Source organism: Seriola aureovittata, chromosome 12, assembly GCF_021018895.1.
Source record: "Seriola aureovittata isolate HTS-2021-v1 ecotype China chromosome 12, ASM2101889v1, whole genome shotgun sequence".
NCBI lineage: Eukaryota > Metazoa > Chordata > Actinopteri > Carangiformes > Carangidae > Seriola > Seriola aureovittata.
Genome location: NC_079375.1, coordinates 26,675,268 through 26,697,799, shown reverse-complemented (window position 1 = coordinate 26,697,799; position 22,532 = coordinate 26,675,268). Strand labels below are relative to the sequence as shown.

General features: G+C 47.0%; 1 protein-coding gene across 3 annotated transcripts; it reads right to left on the bottom strand.

Annotated features, from left to right (window-relative positions):
- Window positions 1-818: 818 nt before the first annotated feature.
- smg7 (SMG7 nonsense mediated mRNA decay factor) lies at window positions 819-21,190 on the bottom strand. Of its 3 annotated transcripts, none has more exons than XM_056391436.1 (23): window positions 21,090-21,190; window positions 20,228-20,259; window positions 16,876-16,993; window positions 16,606-16,738; window positions 15,574-15,745; window positions 14,687-14,758; window positions 14,393-14,543; window positions 14,165-14,300; window positions 13,899-14,061; window positions 13,106-13,265; window positions 12,952-13,022; window positions 12,420-12,480; window positions 12,212-12,331; window positions 11,208-11,637; window positions 10,702-10,843; window positions 9,801-10,225; window positions 8,657-9,022; window positions 7,002-7,151; window positions 6,113-6,199; window positions 5,471-5,621; window positions 5,211-5,381; window positions 4,733-4,893; window positions 819-3,887 (listed from the first exon to the last, which is right to left on the bottom strand). In XM_056391436.1, exons 1-23 carry the CDS (start codon window positions 21,113-21,115, stop codon window positions 3,774-3,776), a joined length of 3,612 nt encoding a protein of 1,203 aa, XP_056247411.1. In that variant the 5' UTR covers window positions 21,116-21,190; the 3' UTR covers window positions 819-3,773. The 3 variants fall into 3 exon arrangements, with proteins under 3 accessions (XP_056247411.1, XP_056247412.1, XP_056247413.1); XM_056391437.1 differs by having other exon boundaries at window positions 8,657-9,019; window positions 21,090-21,184; XM_056391438.1 differs by lacking the exon at window positions 7,002-7,151 and having other exon boundaries at window positions 21,090-21,184.
- Between the last annotated feature and the right edge of the window lie 1,342 nt (window positions 21,191-22,532).

The following is a 22,532-nucleotide window of genomic DNA, read 5'->3' as shown; positions in this document are numbered from 1 at the left end:
TAGCTCATCTTGAATAAGTGACACTTACAACAGGAGGCAGTTAATAACAACTAATAATGTGCTGTTTCATTTTTTTTCTTTCTTTCTTTTTTGCCTGAGTACAGCGCCCCCTACTGTCCTACTCGATGTGCTCTCAGTGTTGTTGGCCACTGGTGTGAGAATGTCTCTGTCCTGTTTTGATATGAAGGATAGACTATGGACAAATGGATCAAATATGACTGAAATGTCTCTAAACCCTGGACCTACCTCTTGAAATGTACACGTTGTTATTATGATTCCTCTCTCCCTGTGTAATAATACATATGCGTAGGAATATTTTTCCCTCTGTGCCTTTTTCTGTCTTGTTCCCTTTCTTGTTCTTTCTTTCTTTCTCTCTAAGTGTTCTGAAAAATGACTTCATAAAAATAAAGCTTTACAAAACCAGAACCACCTCCTGCTCTGAGCAGTTCCAGGTCACATCTGTTTATCCAGCCACACTAAAAAGTGTTTTCCGACGTCACAATGACCTTTGACCTTTGACCCACAAAATGTAATCAGTTCGTCCTTGAGTCGACGTGTTACTGAGACATTGTGTATAGTAATGTATATGGGAATAAACAGCAGGTGTGAAACTACTGAGATGGTTTTTATATCTTCTGATGGATCAACTTTAAATAAAACACAGAAGAAGAAACATGGAGCTTTAGATTAAATATAGATGTGGTCAGTGTCGGCGGCTCGGTGTGGGACTGTGTCTCAGTACCTCTGATGAAGTGAAGCTCTGATCACCTGATCCAGACTGAAGCTGAAACACAAGGTGAATGAAGGTGGACACGGTGTCAAGGGAGAACAAGGTTTACGTTTATTTAAAGGCCGATTCGTCCGGTTCTCGACGTCTACAGAGACAAACACAAAACGCCTCCGAGTCACAGCTCAGACCTGAACCAGCGTCGCCACCAGAACCTCAGACCCGCCGCTCCGAAACCTCCCACACATCAGAGTGGAATCGCCAGATCCGACGCCATTTAGTTCTTACTCAAAAAAAAAAAAAAAAAAAAAAAAAAAAAAAGAAAAGAAAAACCCAAAGGCAACCAGAACCAGTCCAGCTCAGACGCTCTCCTCCACGCTTCTGGCCAATTCGTCCTCACATTCAATAATATTTTATCTTTATTATTTTTCAAATACATTTTGTAAATGCAACATGAAAAGCACAATCACACGGAAAATAGACACGTCTCTATGAAGTCTGCTTTAATAAAACGCCCTGGTGGGAAAATAAAAACAGGCTCCTTTCTTTTTTTAATCCCTCAGAACTTCAGATAGAAAACCGGACAGGAAGTAACTTACAGTGCTGCAGTCTAAAGCGCCTCGTCCCGCTAAAGCCTGAAGCCTCAGAGCCTGGCGATTGGTCAGCTGTCACTCGCTGCTCTCTGATTGGCTCTACACCTACCGGGACTGACGGCGTGTAAACGCTCACAGCTCGTCTCAACCGCAGGAACCGGAGCCGAGGAACCTCGTCAGGAACTTTTCATTTAGTTCTGGACTTAAAATCATTTTAAAAAGTCCTGATGGAGCAGGAAGGAAGTCTCAGGGAGGACTGAAGACTTCAAAATAAGACCAGCACTCCGTTTCCTGTCAGACAAAACTCAGGGCTGAGAGTTAACGGATTCATCAATTAGTCCATCAGCAGATAGATGGAAGGATTTTTATTTACTTGGCTCAGTCCCTCTGGAAAATATTTTAATTGTTTTTGTTTCTGTAAAACAATAATCTGCTGGGACTCGTCAGTAAACCTTTATTTTCTTACTGTCACCCTCTGACATCTTATACAAACCGGTTGGAGCAGCTTGTTGTTAACTTATTGATCATTAAAAAATCATATTATCTTCCCCACAGTATTTTCTAATATTCTAAACATTACACGTTGAAAACAACCAGATCAACTGACAATAAAACAATAACAACACTGGCTCTGTTGTTGTTCGTGTGAGAACTCTGATCTCATCTTTTACATCATTGTCATCTAATTGAATCTTACATTTTTAATTGTATTATTTCTGATTCATATAATCCCTGTTTTTATTGCTGAGTTCACCAGGTTCTTGTTGTTCCACACATTCATTAACAAACCGTTAACCTTGTGTAAAGCTACATCACAAATTAACTGAACTTAACTAACGGCTTCGTTTTCACGCTTCATCAGAGGCGGGAAACTGTAAATCTCTGCACCACAGGAGGATTTCACTTCCTGAGTTCTGGTTCCTGCGGCTCCGGAGTTCCTGCGCTTCAGTCAGAGGAGAAATAAAAGCCTCCAGGCACCGTCCATGAAAACATCAGCTGTACAGGGCGGAGCTGCAGGCGAGTAGTGGTTACTGAAGAGAAGATAGTGGAAACATTCTACCTGTACAACCCACCTGTCTGCCTGTCTGTCTGCCTGTCTGTCTGCCTGGTGCTAACCTCTACAGCAGTCAGCAGTGAGGGACAGTGATCAGGCACAGAAGAGCCGACAGCTGCTTCAAACTAGTAAAAAGGCAGAACATGAACAAAAAGAAACAGTAAATGCAGGTTAAGTAAGCGAGCAGGGGTTTTACACCTTTTGTTTTTTTTTTTCTTCGTTAAGTAAAGAAGTAACAGGAAGAAGAGGCCGGAGAGGAAGAGAACCCCGAAAATATTCAAGCAGGAAGCTAATAGACATACCTGTGTTCACCTCAGAGGGCGTGAAGCTAAAACTGCTACGAACAAATCACAAAATACAGGTTTTTTTTTGTTAATATCTGCGTCTCTGAAGCTAACGATAATACTATCCCTAAGACTGACGGGGTTTGTGTTCTTAGCCCCCCCCCCCTTCTACTTCCTCCTTTCCTGTGACGTTTACTGGCATCGCGACGCCGTCCCGTCGTCGGGCCTCGCGGCTCTTCCCTCAAAAGAAAAGGTGGGACGTGGAGCGAGCGTCGGTCCAGGTGAGGTCACACCTGAGTCACTCCTGATTCTCACAACACGGCTAAGAGACAAGGCCCGTTTAAAGTCCAACTATGGCAATATATATTTATTTATATATTTATATAGCTGTAACCCAAACCGTCCGTCCTTCCTTCATTCAACCAATCAGCTACAGAGAGCCTTCCTCCTCCTCCTCCTCCTCCTCCACAGTTATGAAAATGAACGGAGAGATCAGAAAGTCCAGTCTGTTGTTTTGTCCCCAGTGCTTCACCTGACCCCCCCCTGAACCCGACCACCACACCGTCCTCGCTCTCTCGCTACACCCCCGCTTCAGTCTGCGGCGGCGGCGGAGACGCTAAAAACAGGCGCTCCGACAGGACCGAGCAGACGTCCGCGAGGTCGCTGCTTTTTTTATTTTTATTTTTTTGTTTCAAAGAAAGAAGAAGTTCTTCCAGATCGGATGAGAGAGGAGTTCGTGGAGATGTGGCGTCTGTCCAAAAACCAGGGGGGCAGTTGTGGTGAGGGGGGGGGTTGTGTTCCTCAATGTTCAGATGTCCGCGGGTTGAAGGAAACCCGGCGGTGGCGTGGCGCGTGGCACCGTGGTTGAAGAGATCCCGCGCCCTCCGACCCAGGAGGGGAGTCACCGCTCCTCGACAGCCGAGGGGGGTGGGGGGTGGTGTTTCAGCCTCGTCGGGGGGTCGTGTCACCTCCCCAGCCTCCACCGTTTCTCGCCGGTTTAATTTTCCATTTTAGTTGGAGCTCGTCTTCGTCAAACTTCAGTTTTTTTTTCCTCCCGTTTCTCCTGGTGGTGGTCGTTTTGACGTCCGGACACAAAGCGCCGCATCGGCTGGCGTTCAGTGAGGCGGGTTCATGGCGCCGTGACCTCGCTGCTGCTTCTGCTTCTGCTGCAGGAGGAGCTGCTCCAGCGCCGACGGGCCCGGCTGCATCATGGAGCTCGACCAGATGGACTGCAGAGGAGAGAAATCTTTAACATGTATCTACACGCTACTTCGCTAACGTTAGCATCAAGAGCCGTTTACTGCAAGAAACTTGAGTTCACTTACGAACGTCATTCCTTTACTCGCCAAGAGCTGCTCCAGAGGTGGAAAGCAGCTGCCTCTATTTCTATCACATCTCTTCTTCTACTGAAGTTAGCATGCTAACTAGCTAGCAGACCATCACCCCCGCAGGAACTGACGCACGGAGCCTTTAACCTTCATTTGTAACTGAGCTGAAACTAAACGTCAACACATCAACGTTATTCACTAACTATCTGAGAAGCTTCAGTGGACGGAGCAGATGATCAAATAAAACAAACTTTTCATTTTCAGTCAAGTTACTTTTTCATTTTTCAAACATTTTTGGACCAAAAAAATCTCTATTAAAAATAATCATATTAAATTAACTCTTTCTAACTTTGTAGTTGAGTTTATCAGAATGAGAAGAAGTGAGGTTACGTTACAGTTGCTCCCTTTAAAGTGGAAATGTAACAAAGTAAAATTATAAAGATAAAAAGATGAAACATAAAAATGTCCTCATACTAACATACAGAAATAACAAATAGAAATAAGTAAATGTGCCACTATTAAAGGTGACAGTTAAATATAAATATATATGGTGTTTAAAGTTTGAAAAGGTTTAAACTCTGGTTCTGACTGAGTCCAGTTTATTAGGTACAGCTGGCTGATAAACAGCAGACAGCTCACTGAGGCCGACAAGAAAGATAAACAGTTTCATTTAATTAAGTCACAGTGTCAGAACTGACTGACACTGAAGCTCGGCTGTAGACACAGTCTGCAGGATGTGTTCGGACCTTGAGGCTGTCGAGCAGCACAGTGGACGACGACTCCTCCATCGGAGACTCCTGATTGGTCCAGGAGCTGCCGGTCGGTCCGGTCTGGTGCCAGCTGGTGTCTGAAGCTGCAGAGGAGGCTGCAGCCGGCAGGTAGTCCAGACCGAACCCGCTCACCGCCCCTAAACAACAACAACAACAACAACAACAACAACAACAACAGGTCAGTCGCCTGTCTCGCCCTCTGGACCCTCTGGACCCTGTCTCGCCCTCTGGACCCTCTGGACCCTGTCCCGCCCTCTGGACCCTGTCTCGTCCTCTGGACCCTCTGGACCCTCCCTGACCCTCTGGACCCTCTGGACCCTCTTGACCCTGTCCCGCCCTCTGGACCCTCTGGACCCTGTCCCGCCCTCTGGACCCTCTGGACCCTCTTGACCCTGTCCCGCCCTCTGGACCCTCTGGACCCTCCCTGACCCTCTGGACCCTGTCCCAGCCTCACCAGTCTTGTCGGCCTTCCAGCGGTCCACCACCCTGCGGTCCCGGCTGTCCGGAGTGCCGATGGGCCCGAAGTTAGAGAAGGGCATGGCTCCGTGGTTGTGTGTTGGGGGGGAGGAGGGCAGGCTGCTGGGGTTGGAGGAGTGAGGGGATTGGCTGGCCGGGGTGGAGTGGTCTGCCAATCAGAGCACGGCTTCCATCAGAGACAGGTTACAGAGAGTACGGTGAGGAGACTTACTCTATGTCCTTACAGGTGAGACGTACCTGAGCTGGCGGGGAGCGAGGGGGACCAGGGCGTCCCTTCAAAGAGGGAGTAGAGGGACGGCTCCTGGTGCACCATGGGAGCGTCGGGCTTGGAGCTGGGCGGCAGGTTCTTGCCGTAGGCCTGACTGAAGATGCTGTTCTGGTTGTACTCCTGAACACATGACGACAAACACAGACATTACAGCTCTGATCGATCAGGAGCCGATTGATCCGATCGGTTCAGGGTTACTGATCACAGACTGAAGACACATTACAACTGTAACCTCAGGTCCTGGATACATGACTTAATATTGATTAACATAAACAGCTGTGTTAATGAGGATCTGATGAATCTTCTGAGTCAGTTAAATAAATCAGGAACTAAATGTTCACCTGATCCAGACTGTAAATAAACGTCTGTTCTGCCCCCTGCTGGAGAAACAACAGCTGCACACATTTGGACCATTGTATTTTTAATCTGTCTTTCAGTCCAGAGTCAGGATCAAACTCCACAACAAACACCAGATCCTACATTTCCCACAATGCAATTTCACACCGTCTCCACTGTTTTGGATTCACATGTTTTCCTACTATCGCACGCGGCTGCAGCGTTGAGCCGTCCACACACTTTTGGCCGTGTAGTGTGTGACTGTTTGGTCTGACCTGCATGGGGAAGCCGGGCATGGGCAGCAGAGAAGATGATTGGCTGACGACCTCGGGGCCGCTCTCCATCCTGGTCTGATTTGGCAGCTGCAGAGACGGAGGACAGACGGGATGAGGACGGACAGACAGCGGCGATCAGGACATGAATAAAACTAATGCAACTCGTTTGAAATGTTTTTGAGACATTAAATATTAAAGTTTTAAAAACAGATCAGAGCCTCAGTGTTTCTCTGGCGTGCTGCTGAGAGGACCGTCAGAGAAACACTGACTGTCTGAGGCGTCAGGGTCAAAGTCTTTGATCATTTCCTCTGTTTTGTTCTTGTGTTGTAAAGAAACAGAATCTGTGTTCAGAGACTCTGAATAAAGCCACAGCCTGAAGTTAAATCCTGACTGTGTCTCAGAACCTGAAGCTGCTCGACCTCGGCTCAGAGGAGATACTTGTCTGTAGGGACGCCGCCGACACCATCATCTAAGACGGCGTACGTTCTATCAGTCTCACACGGCCGACATGTTTTGATTTGGCGGCCTGTCGGATGGAGGCGGGGCTACACTACACAGCGCTTCTATCAGAGTGTTTGAAGGTGATCGTGACTAGAAGCATTAACTCACATCTACTGATCACGTATCTTTAATGAAAATTGGCCGATCAATCGGGGCATCCCTTCTCGTTGGACTTTCAGACTCATGTTGGGACGAGCTGTTTTTCTACATTTGAGAGCTCGGGTTGTTTTCTGGTCTGTGACATCAGGTCACATGATCATACATCACAACTAACGTCAGCAGGTGAACGAGACTAAAGTGGAGATGGAAACTGATGAGCAGAGTGTGGCTTTAGGACAGGACTGGATGCAGGGGGGGGGGGGTGGATTAGGAAGACAGGGCTACATACAAATATGTTTGGTCCAGGAGCAGTGCTAAGAGGGCCGGCCAAGGCCTGGAAGAAATCAGGAGGCTTAGTAAAGATGAGCTCCTCCTCTTCCTCAAAATCTGCTAGAGTTTTTAACAGGTCAGGAGGTAGAAGAGGCGAGCTCTTGTTGTCCTAATGAGAGAGGAAGCCAGAAGAAGAAGAAGAAGAAGAAGAAGAAGAAGGAGGAGGACAGGAGAAAGGGGGGGGTAAAAAAAGAAGAGAAAAAGAAAGCAAGCCGGTAAGAGAGGTGAAGAAGGAAAGTTGTGCTGAAAGCTACAAAGCAGCTGGAAACAGATCAGAGCAGGTTCAACATCACACAGGACGCTCAGCTCGACATTCAACATCATCTCATGGAGAAAAGTTCAGACACACATCAGCTGCTTGATTTCACTCCTGCACTGATCAATAACATCCTCCGTCTCACAGGAGACGTCTCACCACTCAAACACTTTCTCTCTCTCCGCCCTGCATCTGTAAACCGCCCCCCGGGAGTCACAAGGTCATCCACGTGTTTCTGTTCCCTGACGACACATTAATATTATCTGAGAAGTTTTTGGTTCTTTATCTCCAAAGTCGAACTCTTTTATCAGGTTCTACTTCTGAGCAAATCAGCAGTTAGAATATAAACAAGACGACCAATCAGCTTCATGGTGCTGCACTGAAAACAACACAGACATAAGAATAAGAGGTGCCAGTGCAGATGTTTTAAATCTTACTGAGGAGTTTATCTTTATTGTTAGCACGCTAGTCAGCTAATGCCTTACAGGTAATTAAATATTTAAATTTTAATTGCACTAATTTCATTCATTCATCTTTTTTTTTTCCTTTTCTCCCCCAAAATAATCCAAACAATAAGAAACAAAAGCTAATCCTGCCATTACACTGCCCTGCTGTCTAACCTAAAGCAAACTCAAGCTGAAGGTTCATGTCTGTTCACACCTGCAATGCTTCACTGGAATAAGAGAAACAGATTCCTCATAAAACAAGATGTGACAGAACGCATCACTTTAACTCTCTCAGACTGTAAGGTCATGTTGTAAAGCGAATCATGACTCAGCTGTTTGACAATCATCATGTTTCTAAGTTCTCAGGACTACAAGGTTCCACCTACAGAACAACCCGTCTGACCTGTAGAACACGTTGAGGTCGCCGAGGTCGAACCTTATAGTTCCAAGGGTCGAGATATGGAACGTGTGACATGAACACCAGACCGTCACTTCTCCTTCAACAAACTTCTTCACCTCTGTGAACACGTCTGTCTTTTCTGGCTGCAGACACTCTGCTGTAATCCAGACCAGGACCAGTCCAGGTCCAGGTCCAGGTCCAGGTCCAGACCAAGAACCCTGGTTTATATTTCTGCTTTAAACTGTCACTCTTCTCTAATCTGTAAGAAGCTCCAGCTCCACAAGGTTATAATTCAGTTTCTGTCCAGACCAGAAGAGTTAAAACATCAAACTTTAAGAACTAGAACCTCTGACTGGACCTGTCACTTTTACTGCTGCAGGAAACTGTCCAATCAGAAAAGAGACAACTCAGGAAAAAAACTAAGCAGGAAGAGATGCAAGCAGCACAGAGACAGAAAGCAGCAGGACAGGACCAGCTCCTCCCCCCTCACGGTCCCCCAGAGAGCCGCTCACCTCAAACGGGGGCCCCCGGGGCCCGGCAGAGGCGTCCTGCTCCGAGCAGATCCCACCCGGCGGGGGCCTCTTCATCCTGTCCGCCATCACGGCCAGACCGTCGCCCATCCTGTAGGACGGCTCCCAGTAGAAGTCCTGCATCTTGACGTCGGGGTACTTGATCTTCTTGTCCATGCTGAGCTGTGAGGGCGGCTGCAGCTGGTGCTCGTACAGTTTGAGAGGATCCTGAGGCGCCATGTAGAAGGCCGGCTGCTGCTGCGGCTGCTGCTGCTGCTTCATTGACATCTGCATGGGATTCATCTTCTGCAGGGCCGCCTGGGCCTGGTTCCACATCTGAGCCGGCTGGTCCTGGACCTGCATATACTGCTGAGACACAACCAGAGTAAAGCATCAGTCTCTGCTGCAGAAATCTGTCATCACTAGAGGGCAGAGGTCAACGTTTACATTTACAACACAGACCTCAGAGACACGACGGGGCAGAAATATAATCCACATGTTCCACTAAAGAGCAGGTGGTTGTTGTTGTTGTAAGATTTCACCTGACCCTGCAGACGCAGGTATTTATCAGCTCCAATCTAAACTCATGTGAACACCCAGGTGAACTGGTTCATTTTAGCCTGTTTTCCTGCTGTAACGTCTTTCAGAGACACATACACTGTAGACACACCTGTCTCCTGTCTCCTGTCACCTGTCTCCTGTCACCTGTCTCATGTCACATGTCTCCTGTCCAGCACGGTACTGTTAAACCTTCACTGAGCTCAGGGATGAAAGAGTGAAGCTGTAGCCCTGACATAAGTTTTACAAACACACACTCACTGATGGAAGCGTCTCATTAGAGGCTGTCGGATCAGTTTTACCAGTTAGCACGGCGGCTAACAGCTCACTCTCCCCTTGTGTCTGTGTGTGCTCTGTAAGCAGAGTGATGACATCACTCCTTGCAGGTGTGTGTGTCCTCAGTCTGAACAGAAAGACAAACTCCACTGACGGAGGAAAAGGAGTCAAACTGATTTTATTCGCAGGTTTACCGGCATTTAAAAAACCTGCTTATACCTGCTAGCGGTGATGGAAGAGGGGTCTCTGACGACCATGACAAAAAGAGTCCTGATCAGAGGTGAGACACCTGATGAGGATCATGTGACCTGACCTGCTGCAGTCCCGGGTGGTGAGGTGGACTCTTCCCCATCCCGACCTGCTGGACCGGTTTGGTGGGAGACTGCTGCTGCTGGCTCATTGCCTGCACCTGCAGCTGGACCGACTGCTGCAAGGCCTGCTGGGACGGCGGCTGGGCCTGGGGCTGCTGTCCCTGGGAGGGGCCCTGGTTCATGGGGCCCGGGCCCTGTCCCGAGGAGCCCGGCCCCTGACCCGGACCCGGCCCAGAGGGCCTCTGCTGACTGTAGGGAATGTGGGACTGCTTCCCGGCCTGGACCTGCGTGCCGGCCTGGGTGTGGACCGCCTGCTGCAGGAAGGGTCCGGGGACGGACACGCCGGTGGAGAAGGTGAAGCCCGGATTCACCTGGAGCCCCGGGAACGCCACCGGAGGAGGGATCACGTAGGCCGAGGTGGGGAAACCTGCGGAGGAACCAATCAGGAGCAGGATTTAAACTGACTGCAGTCCTTCTCTGGACGTCTTCACTGAGACACTGTCTCCAGTTCAGAGGAAATGGATATACGTCCACCTCATGTCCGAGTGTCACCTGTCCCAGAGCTCACTACAAAATCACTACACACAGTCACAGGAGTTACACACTTCAGGAAAAGCTGCTGCACAAGTGTAAACAGAGACACTTTCTGAAAGGGAGGACACATCTGGAAGGTGGGAACAGCTGTTTAGGGTTTAGATCTGGTTTTGGGGTAAAGCTTAGAATCAGTTTAGATCTTTAGTTTAAGATGTCAGTGTTTACTAAACTATCTATTGGTTTGGCTAATGTGGCTAACGTTAGCAGTGCTAGCACCAGCAGCTTGTGTGTGTGTGTGTGTGTGTGTGTGTGTGTGTGTGTGTGTGTGTGTGTGTGTGTGTGTGTGTGTGTGTGTGTGTGTGTGAGTACCAGGTCGGCTGGGCAGTGGAGGGAAGGCTCCAGGATGATGGATGGGGATGAACTGGGAGGAGCAGGTGGTTTGGGTTTGAGTGACAGGCGTCTTCTTCGCCTCAGACACCGGAGTCTTCCTCAGCTCCACCTGAGCCTTCACCTGAATGAGAGAAAACAAGTCATCATCCTCTTCATCATCATCATCATCCTCATCATCACCCTCATCATCCTCCTCCTCATCCTCATCCTCATCATCATCATCCTCCTCCTCCTCCTCATCATCCTCTTCATCATCATCATCATCCTCCTCATCATCACCCTCATCATCATCATCCTCCTCCTCCTCCTCCTCCTCCTCCTCCTCATCATCATCATCTTCCTCCTCATCATCCTGCTCATTATCATCATCATCATCCTCATCATCACCCTCATCATCATTATCATCCTCCTCATCATCATCATCATCATCCTCATCATCATCATCCTCCTCATCACCCGTTGCTGTAAAGTTTTTCCATCTCTACCTGTTTTCCGAGATCAGTCGTTTTCTCGTGACCGGTTTTCTTCAGCTCGCTCTTCCTCTTCCCGTCCCTCTTCAGCTCTCCTTTCCCAGCAGCCCCGTTGCCCTTAGCAAAGTCCCTGCTGCGCTCTTTGCCGCCGCCGTCCTTCTGATGATGGTTCCGCGTCGGCTCACGGCTCTGCTCTCGGGGTTTGATGTTCTCCTTGAAGGTGACGACGGGTCGGTCGCTCCCGTCCGGCCACGAGCTCTGCGTCTTCCCCGCCGACAGCACCGACTTCAGGCCCGAGTTCCCGCCGTCGTTGGGCGTCTGTTCGCCGTTGGACGACTCCTGCAGCACCGGCGCCTCCTTCTCCTGCGGCTCCTCGATGGCCTGCTCTGGAATGTCAGTGATGAAGACGAGGAGACCGTCCTCGCTCACTCTGCACTGAATCAGCCTGGAGAGAGGAGACAGACCATCTACTGACTCCCGAGGCCTCAGGTGACCTCTGACCCTTCACCTCAGCAGTGACAGTAAAACTTATTCTACTATTCAAATAAAATCCTTGAAGAGTTTCAAAAAGATCAATTAATGAACAGGAAATAAAATAAACACAGAGAGCGAGACGTCTGTGTGACACTTTGTTTGTGAGAGAAAGAGCGAGACAGAAAGAGAGAGCGAGAGACAAAGAGCGAGAGACAAAGAGCGGGAGTTGAAGGATACACAGCTGTTTCTAAACGCCTCCTGCTGTTTTTGAGTGATTGTTGTGAATTCTCTGATTATCAAATATAAATAAATAATGTTTTATTTGTGATGACATTTTTGTTTTAACATTGCTCAGAAATGAGTGACATCACTCCGGGTGTCTGAGGAAGTGCGAGAGAGAGAGTGGCGACCTCGCTTTCTCTCACAGTGGTTAATCAGTAAATGAAATACAAACAGGCTGCAGGCTTTTACTCTGAAGCATTTCCTGTGACTTCGCTGTGTGACCGCCGTCAGACTGTCAGCGACAGGCGATGACAGGAACTCACCCCGGCTGGTTGTCGGCCACCCACTTGCCCAGACTGACGAGCCTCTGGTGGCGAGTGTGGACCGGCAGACCGTCTCTGTCCACCAGGATTCCCTGATGACCTTTAGTGAAGTCCAGAGACCTGAAACACCAACATCACACGTCAGGACACGGAAACAACCCGACTGAACTTTCATCCCACTACCTCAGTGATGGAGGAGACTCTGTACCTCAGAGCGGGCCGCAGAGCCAGGAAACCCTGGAGCTCAAACTCCTCCGGCAGGGGTGTGACTGAGGAGGAAACAAACACACCTTCGGTTAAAACATCCGACACTCAGAAACCACATCAGTGTCAGTCTGTGTCGGATCTACAGAAATATCAACATTTTGTGAGGAGAAATGAAGCAACACGCCAGAACAAAGTAAGTTACTTCCTCCTCCAGGTCACATCCTGTTTATCCACAGCCAGAAAATATTAAACGTTTCTGTGGAATTCTGTCGCATTTGCTGTTTGAAGAGAATGAATAAAAGTGTCTTGTGAGGTCAAGAAATTCCCTCAAGGCGTTACTGAGATATCACATTCACAAGGCCAAAACCGCGCTTTATGGGGTCACCGTGACCTTGACCCTTGACCTTTGACCCTCAGAATCTAATCAGTTAATCCTTGAGTCCTAGTGAATGTTTGTGCCAAGTTTGGCAGTGAAGTGAATTGATAACCTGATTGGTTGACTGAACATGAATCAGGACCAGCCTGTGTCCTACCTGAGGAACAGGACACGTCGTCCTCTTTGGGGTGGAAACTGTTGAGGATGGAGACGAGCCAGGGCCAAACGCTGAGACACAGGAAGAGGAGGAGTTAAAGCTTCAGGTCAGAACCAATCAGAACGGCTTAAAGACGGAGGGTCGTCAGACTTACTGCTGCCTCTTGTCGACGGCGGCCTCGTGGAAAACGCTGGGTCTCAGTTTGAGCCAGTCCAGAGAGACTTTGATGGCCGGCAGAGGACACTCCCCCATGATCTCCTCCCCCCTGTTCTTGTTGAGCAGGACGCGGCTGCACATGACGCCCAGGAAGGACACTGAGGAGACAGGAAGTCACATCAGACACCAACCAATCACAGAGAGAGAGCAGAGACTCCGCCATCGCTCCGCCATTGTTTGAGCTGCAGACTTTTTCTCCTCAAACTAGACGATCGGCGCTTTCTATCGATCCGCTGATCGTCCTTCTCTCTGCGTCTAAAGTAACGTCACTCAGTTCTACATTCCTACTGGCTCCAGTGGGCGCTGTCACAGCCAATCAGAGCGTCTGATTCAGACGCCTGCCTCAGCTGTACACCCACACTGAATGGGTTTTATTCTGAGTTTACTGTGGAGACAGAAGGATGAGAGCATTCACCTTGAACACTGCCTGAAATAAGGAGCTTAACTTATTAACAGATAAAGATAGAAATGATGATGATGATACCCTCCATCATCCTGAAGTCTCTACTGAGTGACACATATGATCAGCTGGGGGGGCATTATCAATCATTTTCATTATTTCATTAAGATACAAAGGTTAGTCTGTTGGTCTGTTAGACTGAACCTTTAATATTAAATATGTAAATCTAGAAGGTTTTAATGAGGCGATCTGTACGACTCATCTGAAGGAGATCGCATGTCAAAGTCCTCGTCCTGCTCCAACAACAAGTCTGAGCATCACATTCACTCACTGAAGAGTCCGAGCAGCTGGAACCAGCTGATCTGCTGCTCGTTGCTGTAGCTCTGCTCACTGCCGTCGGCCGCCAGGTCTCTGAGGTGGTGCAGCTCAAACAGGTTGATGACTGTGATGTGGACCAGCTGCTGAGAGCTGAAGGCTTTCTGCAGGATCAGCCTCTGCACACACACACACAGAGACACACACACACACACACACAGGTCAAACAGTGATCATAGCAGCAGCCTGATGAATGAACCGAAGGCTGGGCGTCTGCTGTACCTGGAACTGCTCCTCCAGTTTCTCCCTCAGCCCGTCCAGTTTGTCCAGACTCTTGCTCAGGTAGACGTGACCGTGAAATTTGATGAAGGCCTTGATGAAATCGGACACGCTCCACTTGGTTTTCACCTCGTCGCGACTACAGAAGCACAGAGGGAGGACAGAGGAAACATCAGACTGTTGGCTTGATCTGAACCGAGCGGTACAGGACAGGGTCTGCGGTGCTGGTACCTCTCCAGAGCCTTGGACAGGGCCTTCTGCAGGTTGGTGGAGGCTGCGGGGAAGGGGAACTTGACTGCGATGCTGCGGCAGTAGTAGAAGATGGTGGTGAGGTGGTCTCCTTTAGAGGAGGCCAGGATAGCCAGCTGGTTGTACGGCTGACCTGCAGCGGACACAGAGGAGCCTCAGACTACAAACAAGGTCTCGTTTTATTTTTCCACCCACCCTCCGAGCCTATCCAATAAGGCTACGTTAGCCTTTAGCCTAGCTTTAGCCACGGCCTGCAGGTCTGCCAGTCGGACTCACCGTTGGATGGAACCAGCTGAGCTGCGTGTCGGTAGTAAGACTCGGCCTGGCTGGTCTGGTTACGGTAACGAGCTGAAACACAAACATGGACAGAAGAAGGACCCGACAAATTAAGACTTTCCTTAAAGTCGTGGTAGACTTAAAGTTTCCTTAAAATAAAAAAGTATTGAAGCTTTTCTCCTGATCTTAGTCGAACACTGAAGGAATCACTTAAAGTCGGTTCAGCTGTGGCACACAACTAAAGTGGTGAGTTTAAGCTGATAAATGAAGAACATGAACACATCCCAGTAAGAGCCTTCCAAATGACAGCAAATCAACTGCCTCCATGGAAACAGTAGAATTTTACCGCTGTAAAATCTCTTTCACTGCTGCAAATGCCTCAACTTTGCTCCTCAACAAGGAACCTTTTAAGAGATTCCTTGTAACAGCGTCAGTACGTCCCTCAGCTGAGGACACATTAAACCTTAAGCACCAAACTGAAGCAGAAAACTTAAGGTGTTTTGTTCCCCCTGATCTTGGAGGTTTTTAATTAGTTTTGTTTCTGGTCATTTTACAGGAAACGTCCCGTTAGAAGTGAACGATCAGTGTGGGACACAAGAGTGTGTTCAAGTGTCTTCAGGGAAAACACAGATGTTGGTTCTGATAACTCGCAGCTGAGAGCTGATTATCTGCTTCAGCTCCTCAGAGGAGACGATCTGTTCTTTCTCTCTGTTTTGTATTTAGTTCAGTATATTGAGGTTTTGGACACAACAAGATATTTAGAGACTTCTGGGAAACTGAGACATCTTTCACAAACAATCAATTAACAGAGAAAAGAATCCTCTGATTATTCAATAATTAAAATCATTAGTTTCTGTCCTGAATAAAAGCAGGTGAGGTTTTCCCACCGATGTCTCCGAGGTGGACGAGGCAGTGCTGGCAGATGTAGGAGCAGGAGCTGGGCTGCGGGGTGACGATGGCGCTGGTGTTGCTCTGTTTATTGCTGATGATGCCGAGCTGAGAGGATTTGACGCGACACGGCAGGTCCACGTTGAAGACGGTGCACAGCTCCTGCAGTAACTGAGAGACGGAGAGAGAGGCCGTTAATCTGATGCTCACTTGTTCAGCAGCTTCCACCTGAGACGTGAACGTTGTGGTTTTCCTCTCCGTCCTGACAGCGGCAGCAGGTCCAGACCTTCCCGCTGCAGCAACACGTGACTCCACCATCACTGGTTCCCCTCTGTTTGGAGACAAACCTGGGCCCAGGTCAGGAGGCGACACTAAGTCATCCTGCAGCCTGGTGTCAACTGACCGGTTCTGTGACCGGACCCAGAACAGAACCTGTCCTGAAGGACTCGCCCCGCTCTGGGGAGCTGGTACTGATCCGGTCTGTCACACTCAGTGTGAAAGAAGACCCATTGTTGTCTGTTGCAGCTCATAGAAAAGGCAAAACCTTCTGGTTTATCAAACAGCTGAAACACATGGAGCCAGAACCGAAGCCTCACAGGTTCTCATGTTCAGCTCGTTGTCCGTCTGAGAACCCGCTGACTCGGCTGCTCCATTACGGCAAAAATCAGAATCCTGATTACCTTTGGTCAATACTGAGATCAGGATTATTTAACAGGAATACTCTTCGACTTTGGAAACTCAGTTCAACAGAAAACTAATACATTTAAAATAAAACAAATATAAATATCCTAAATAATATATAATATCCAAATATATAATATAAAAATGAATAAAAATAACTAAGATCAACTATGTTGTAACAGTAGTACATTTCCACAAGCCACTGAAAACGACTCACATATATTCTACATATTCTGCTCAGTCTGGACCGGCTCAAGATGATGCACCAACGCACGCTGAAAGTATCTCAATGATTTTGTTTTCATGATCAGTTTGATTGATCACTCAGTCACATGTGCCCGGACTCTCACCTGTGTGTAGAAGCCACTAGCTGCCTCCAGAAACAGCGACAGGTTGGCCTGGACCTCGCTGCGGTTGGGGTTGGCTCGGTTCTTGGCCTGGCTCTGCAGCGTGGTGATCTGGTTCTTAAATGCATGATTCCACCTGCACGGAGACACCAACACACACCTGATCAGGACCGCAGGGGACACACGGAGACAGGGAGGCTCCTCCTCCACACAGCTCTGTCTCTAAAGCGATTTGGGGTCATGTGTCGCAGGAGTGGACTCGGAGCAGCTTACAGGTCTTGCTCCACCTTCTTGTCCAGAGCGTACTCCAGGTCGGTCACCAGCATCTTCTGGTACAGGTCCTGCAGGGCCTGCCGGGACGTCCACACCTCTGCCGCCCCCAGCTTTGAATCTGCAGGACAGAGCGGAAACAGGCGTGAAGCTGCTGCAGCTGAGACATCAGCATCACCAGCGGCTGAAGCTCTAATCATTTCTGGACTTGACAGAAAAATGTTGACAGCACTGAGCGGGAGAACCTGTCCACAGCTGGAAGATGGCATCACATGTTTGTTCAGAGTTCTAATGTTGTTGGTTTATTGTTCTTTTAAAACTGGGAAAATTATGATTTAAGTTCTTTCACAGCTGCTTGTGTTTAGAAAACATGGAATATCTGAGAAGTTAAAAACCGTTCGGTGAATAGTGTCGACTCTGCAAGTCGAGCTGCAACGATCCGTCAATCAATGTCACTGATGACTGTTAATAATTTTCAGTCATTTGCATTCAACATTTCTCTGTTTTATCTTTGTAATCTCAAGCTTGTTTTCATAAGGAAAATATTAAGCAGGTGAATTAATTAAGAGAAATAATCGTTAGTTGTGAACTGAATCATTATTTATTTTGCTCTTTAAATTCACAAATAAATGATGATTGGCAGCTGAAGAAGTGAAGAAATAATCAGTCAATATGAAAAACAGATAATTACTGCTTCTTTAAATAAACAAATAAATAATTCAAACGTTTAAGAAATGTAGCATCACCTGGACAAACTGCAACTTACGGTTAATAATCAAATAATTATCAGAACAATTAAGTTTTTCAGCTGCCACATGTGAGGAGGAGGCTGCACTTGAAGAGATGATTAACAAAACTGTTGATTAATCATCATCAACCGACCAGCAAATTATTCATGTGTGTCACGTGCTGCAGCTGTTTCCCTCCTGCTGCGTGACACAGAGAAACTTCACATGTGGACTCTGTTCTTTGAGCTGATTTGTGATCCGATCGGAGACTGATCACTCCGCTTTCTCTCGATCACAGAAACATCAAACTGCATCCGATGAAGCTCAGATTCATATTTAATGAGTGTTTGGGAAGTTTGAGGATTCGATCTGAAGGGACAACAGACCGAAATCAAAGCAGCAGCCGGATGTGTGAAGAATGTCTGAGTTTCAGTTTCGACTGACGATCTATTCAATCAGTGTCAGATGTGTCAGGCGGTCCTCCGCATCAGAACAAACCCTGCAGGCTGAATGTGGTCCGCTCCACCAGACGCTCTGGCCGGTGTCCAGACACCACGAGAAGCTAAATCAAGCCGGATGGTAAAAATAAAAGATGGTGAAGCGAGCGACGAGTCTGAAGCCAAACAGTGTGGTCTGTGGGAAAACAACAATCCACCACAGCAACAGCCACAGACACTCACACTTTTAATAACCAGCGCAAATTAACTGAGGCCAATTCCAGATCAGTCGGAAACTCTTCTTCACTGGAGTAAATGTGACGCCTGAGCGAGATGACACTTTCAGACTTTCTATCCTGTCTCTTAAATCAACCTCCTCACACCACAACATGTCTGACCAGCTGATCACCTGACCTCCTTCACTTATTAAATACATGTAGAACTTAGTCTCTACTGCTCTGCAGCGTCAGTGATGAACTCTGTCTCTCTGGGTAAAACACTGGATGTAAATGTCTTGTTTTGAGCGACAGCCACAAACCCAGAAACATTCAGACAGTTAGAACAAAGAAAAGCAGGAAATCTTCAACATCATCTTTGGACTTAAATTATTCACTGAATATCAAAATGGGTCACCAAGTACTTTTCTGTTGAATGTTGCCTTGACGTTAGTGTTCAGTTAACAGGAGTGAGGTCATTTTCATTTCTTCATTTCTCTGGTCCATTCAACACCGCTTCAAATCAAAGTCATTGTTCATGTATAAAATGTCAGACACGTTCTGCTCTGAACAGCAGAAGAAGAGAGCAACAGCTGATGCTCCGGGTCTACTTTTTGTCCTTTTCATCATCGGGCCGACCGTCTGAGCTACACTCGTTTTTTCTGTGCATCATAAACAGTTTTTTGTATCATGTGATCTCTTCATTTGAACTGTGACTTTTCACATCAGTGTTTCTCTAACAAAGACATTGTGGGTCCAAACGTTGCATCAAAACATTGAAAATGTTGAGATTTCACACTGATTTTATTCTTCCACACTGAGGAAACTGTCCAGATATCAGGGACCTGGACCACCAAGTCAGTTCAGCTCAGTCTGGCTCTCTCAGGGTCTGTACCTGTCTTCACTGAGCTGCTGATCAACCGTTAACTCCGAGTTTACCTCCAGCTATGACCTGTTCATGTGACACAGGGGGAGTCATCAGAACCACGAATGAAGTTCTTAATATCATATGAAATACCTGTGGAAATTTTGGTTAAAGCAACAGCAATTCAAAGAATATAATGACACAAATAGAATAGAAGAAGAAGCAGGAGAAAGGGTTCAATTAAGAGCAGGAATGGTTAGTGGTACAGCTTTAATTGTCATTGTGTATTTGCTGTGTGTTGTGACTCATGAAAAGTCTGGAAGAGCAAAATGTTTCTATTGATCTATAAAAATATCTACTGTTCTTTATTATTTGTCACTTTATCATAAACTCTTTCGTCCGTGTGGGAATCCTGTAGAAAAGAAGATCCTGTGAAGTTAAGCTGCTCCACAGCTGGTTAGCCCTGCAGCATCTGTTACCACGGTGATCTACCTCGGTTCTCTAACCAGGTTTGAAGTAATCTAACTTTGTGACACCAGGAAACCTGAGTTACAGGCCCCCGATCTGGTCCTCAGCCACACCAGTCTTAACTTTCAGCATCTTTGACTAGTTTAAATATCTGAACTGTGACACAGGACAAGACAGAGCCTGACCAAGCTTTAGGTACCAACTTAGTCGATTAATCGATTGGTCGATTGACAGGAAAATAATCGGGAACTATTTTGATATATAATGATTTAAGTAATATCTTAAGCAAATCTGACATTTGCAGTGTCAAGCTTCTCAAACGTGAAGATGTGCTGCATTTCTTTATCACACGTGATAACAAACTGAATATCGTGGGTTCTGGACCAAAAAAAGACATCTGAGGGTGTCACCGTGGGCTGTGGGAAATACATTTTATACTATATCGTGTCATTTTACAGACCAAACATATCAAGGTGGTGCGATGTCTACGTGTATTGTAGCTCCACTGAAAGTCAGTCTGTACTCAACAGGTATTGGTTTTACCCAGCAGCCCCAGCATGTGTCCCTGTGAGTACAGGTGCCTTCCCCAGCAGCACATACACAGTGTCCATACAGAGTGAGAGAGGTGATGTTCAGACCTACCTGTCATGTCAGCCTTCAGGGCCTCTGCCTGTCTGCTCGGATGTAAACAGAGAGAGAGACAGGAGTGGAGGTTAGACAGGAACATCAGAATCACACCACACACACACCAACAACACTTCCTCATTTTTGTCAGAGAGCTAACGCAGGTAGCTGTGACTGACTGTGAAGCTGCTGCGGCCTCATTTACACATTAAACAGTTCATATCAAATGTCGGTCCGGGGGTCGCAGCGGTGGTACCGGGCTCTGACTACCACCTGGATCAAAATGCGACCAGATATACACAAACAAACCGTGAGATAGTCACCACCCGACACTGCTAACGAACACCTCTACATTCAAACCACAGAGCCCGACCGCTAAACCCGCTGCTAAACACACATTACCCGGTAAATAACCATGAGAGAGCCCGGTGTTAGTTAATCAACATCACGTTTAATATAAAAACGCATCAGGTCGTTAATGCTAACCTGACATACGCAGAAAGACGCTAGCAGGCTAAAGCTAGCTAGCAACACACACACTGTGGCGGGTAACCACCGATTTAACGTTAAATTCACATCAACTGAAGAGAACAGACGTTATATCTGTCTACAGCGACACCGACCCGTATCAAACTCTTCACATATGCGACTGAATGTGTGAGAAGAGACGCAGACAGCGGTATCGATTGTTTGTTGATATGTGAGGCTAGCTGCTAGCTGCTAGCTAGCGCCAACATTAAGCTGAGGGGGTGGTCCCCAAACCTGCTAGCTTTAGCGTTAGCAACCGGACCAAACAATCCACCCGCCGGACTAAACCGCCCGTCTCTGAGCACACCTGTGCCGCCAGGTGAGCGGGCGGGGGGCACCGCTTCGAGCTTACCGTAGATACTGGGCGCAGAGGTTCATCCTGCCGGATCGACAGACTCTCAGACAACGACTGGTCCAGAAGCTAACGCTCCTCCCGGCGCCATATTGTTCCTGTCTGACCAACACAGGGAGGGGGGAGGGGGAGGGGGAGGGTTGAGGTGGGGAGAGAGGGGGAGAGAGAGAGAGGGGAGGAGATAACAGGAAATATTTGGGATGAATAGACAAGAATACTTATGGTTAATCCCAGTTATGAGGTATTATTAAGTAACGTCTTTAGATTATTAGTATCTAAGTACATTTACTCAGTACTGTACTGAAGTATCTGAGTTATACTTTACTGAGTATTTCCATGTCATGTTAAAATTAAGATTTTTGCATAAAAGCACCTAATAAATGTTTATAAATATGATGCTTTGTTATAAATGAAAGTACACAACAACATAAAACCATTAGTGGTTCATCAATATATGGATTGACTCAAAATTATTCACCATTTATCATTGTTCAGGCAAAAATACAAACATTATATTTCAGGGTTCCAGCCTCTCAGATGTGAAGCTCTGCTCCTTGTTTTAAGAAAGTTAAATATCTGGACAAAACAAACGCTGTGAAAGTGTCTGTTCATGTTTTTATCACTAGTTTCTAAATCTTCAAAAATCAAACAATCAACTGATCAGTCCAGTTCAACACTGGACTTTGAAATGTAATAGAGTATTTATACACTGTGGTATCAGTACTCTTACTTTTTCCCCACCACTGGATGTAAGCCAAGCTTTTTTATTGTGACCAACCTTTTATTACTGTTTGATTGGTTTTACACTCCATTGATCAAACTGATTGATAACTGCAGAAAAAAGGAGCTCAGCTGTCAGTCAGGCGTCTGAGGTCTTCAGTGTTTCAGGAACTTCTGAAAGAACAAAAACAAATGAGCAGTTTGTAGTTTTTTTAATAAACATCAGCACTTTTAGTTTCAACACACTCAGGCTGAAAACATTAATCAGTTAGTTGATCAACCAAATCAATACTTATTAATTGTTCAACTAATTTTTGATTAAAAATGTCAAACATTCCCTTTTCCCTCCCGTCATGTGAATATTTGTTGTTTTGTACAAACTGAATTACAATTGGACATTTAGGGATTTTATGTGAAATTCCTTCTCAGACTGTAAAGTGTGAGTGAACTTCCTGTTCGTCATCACCAGCTCCACACATCTAAAACATGGTCACCTTCAAAGTCGTCTTCTCTGTGACGCCCCCTGGTGTCTGGACCGGTTCAGGTTCAGTCTCTCCTAACAGGAAATACTGTGTGTTAATCAACATGGTCTGCTGTGTCTCATTAAGGTGGAGGAGGAGGTGTTTCCTGCAGGACCCTGATCCTCTGACTCTTTAGCTCGTTGTATTTACGTCTGTATTTGATGATTGTGTGTGATCATGTCAGAGTCAGACACACTGATGG

Bases quoted from the DNA above. Each gene is read 5' to 3' on its own strand.
- smg7 (XM_056391436.1), bottom strand. From the start codon at position 21,115: ATGAACCTCTGCGCCCAGTATCTACG. The intron at 14,759-15,573 runs GTGGGAAAACCT...TTTGTGTTTCAG, and splicing joins CGTCCACCTCGGAGACATCG to CTCGTTACCGTAACCAGACC. The intron at 14,301-14,392 runs GTACCAGCACCG...GTGCTTCTGTAG, and splicing joins CTGTCCAAGGCTCTGGAGAG to TCGCGACGAGGTGAAAACCA.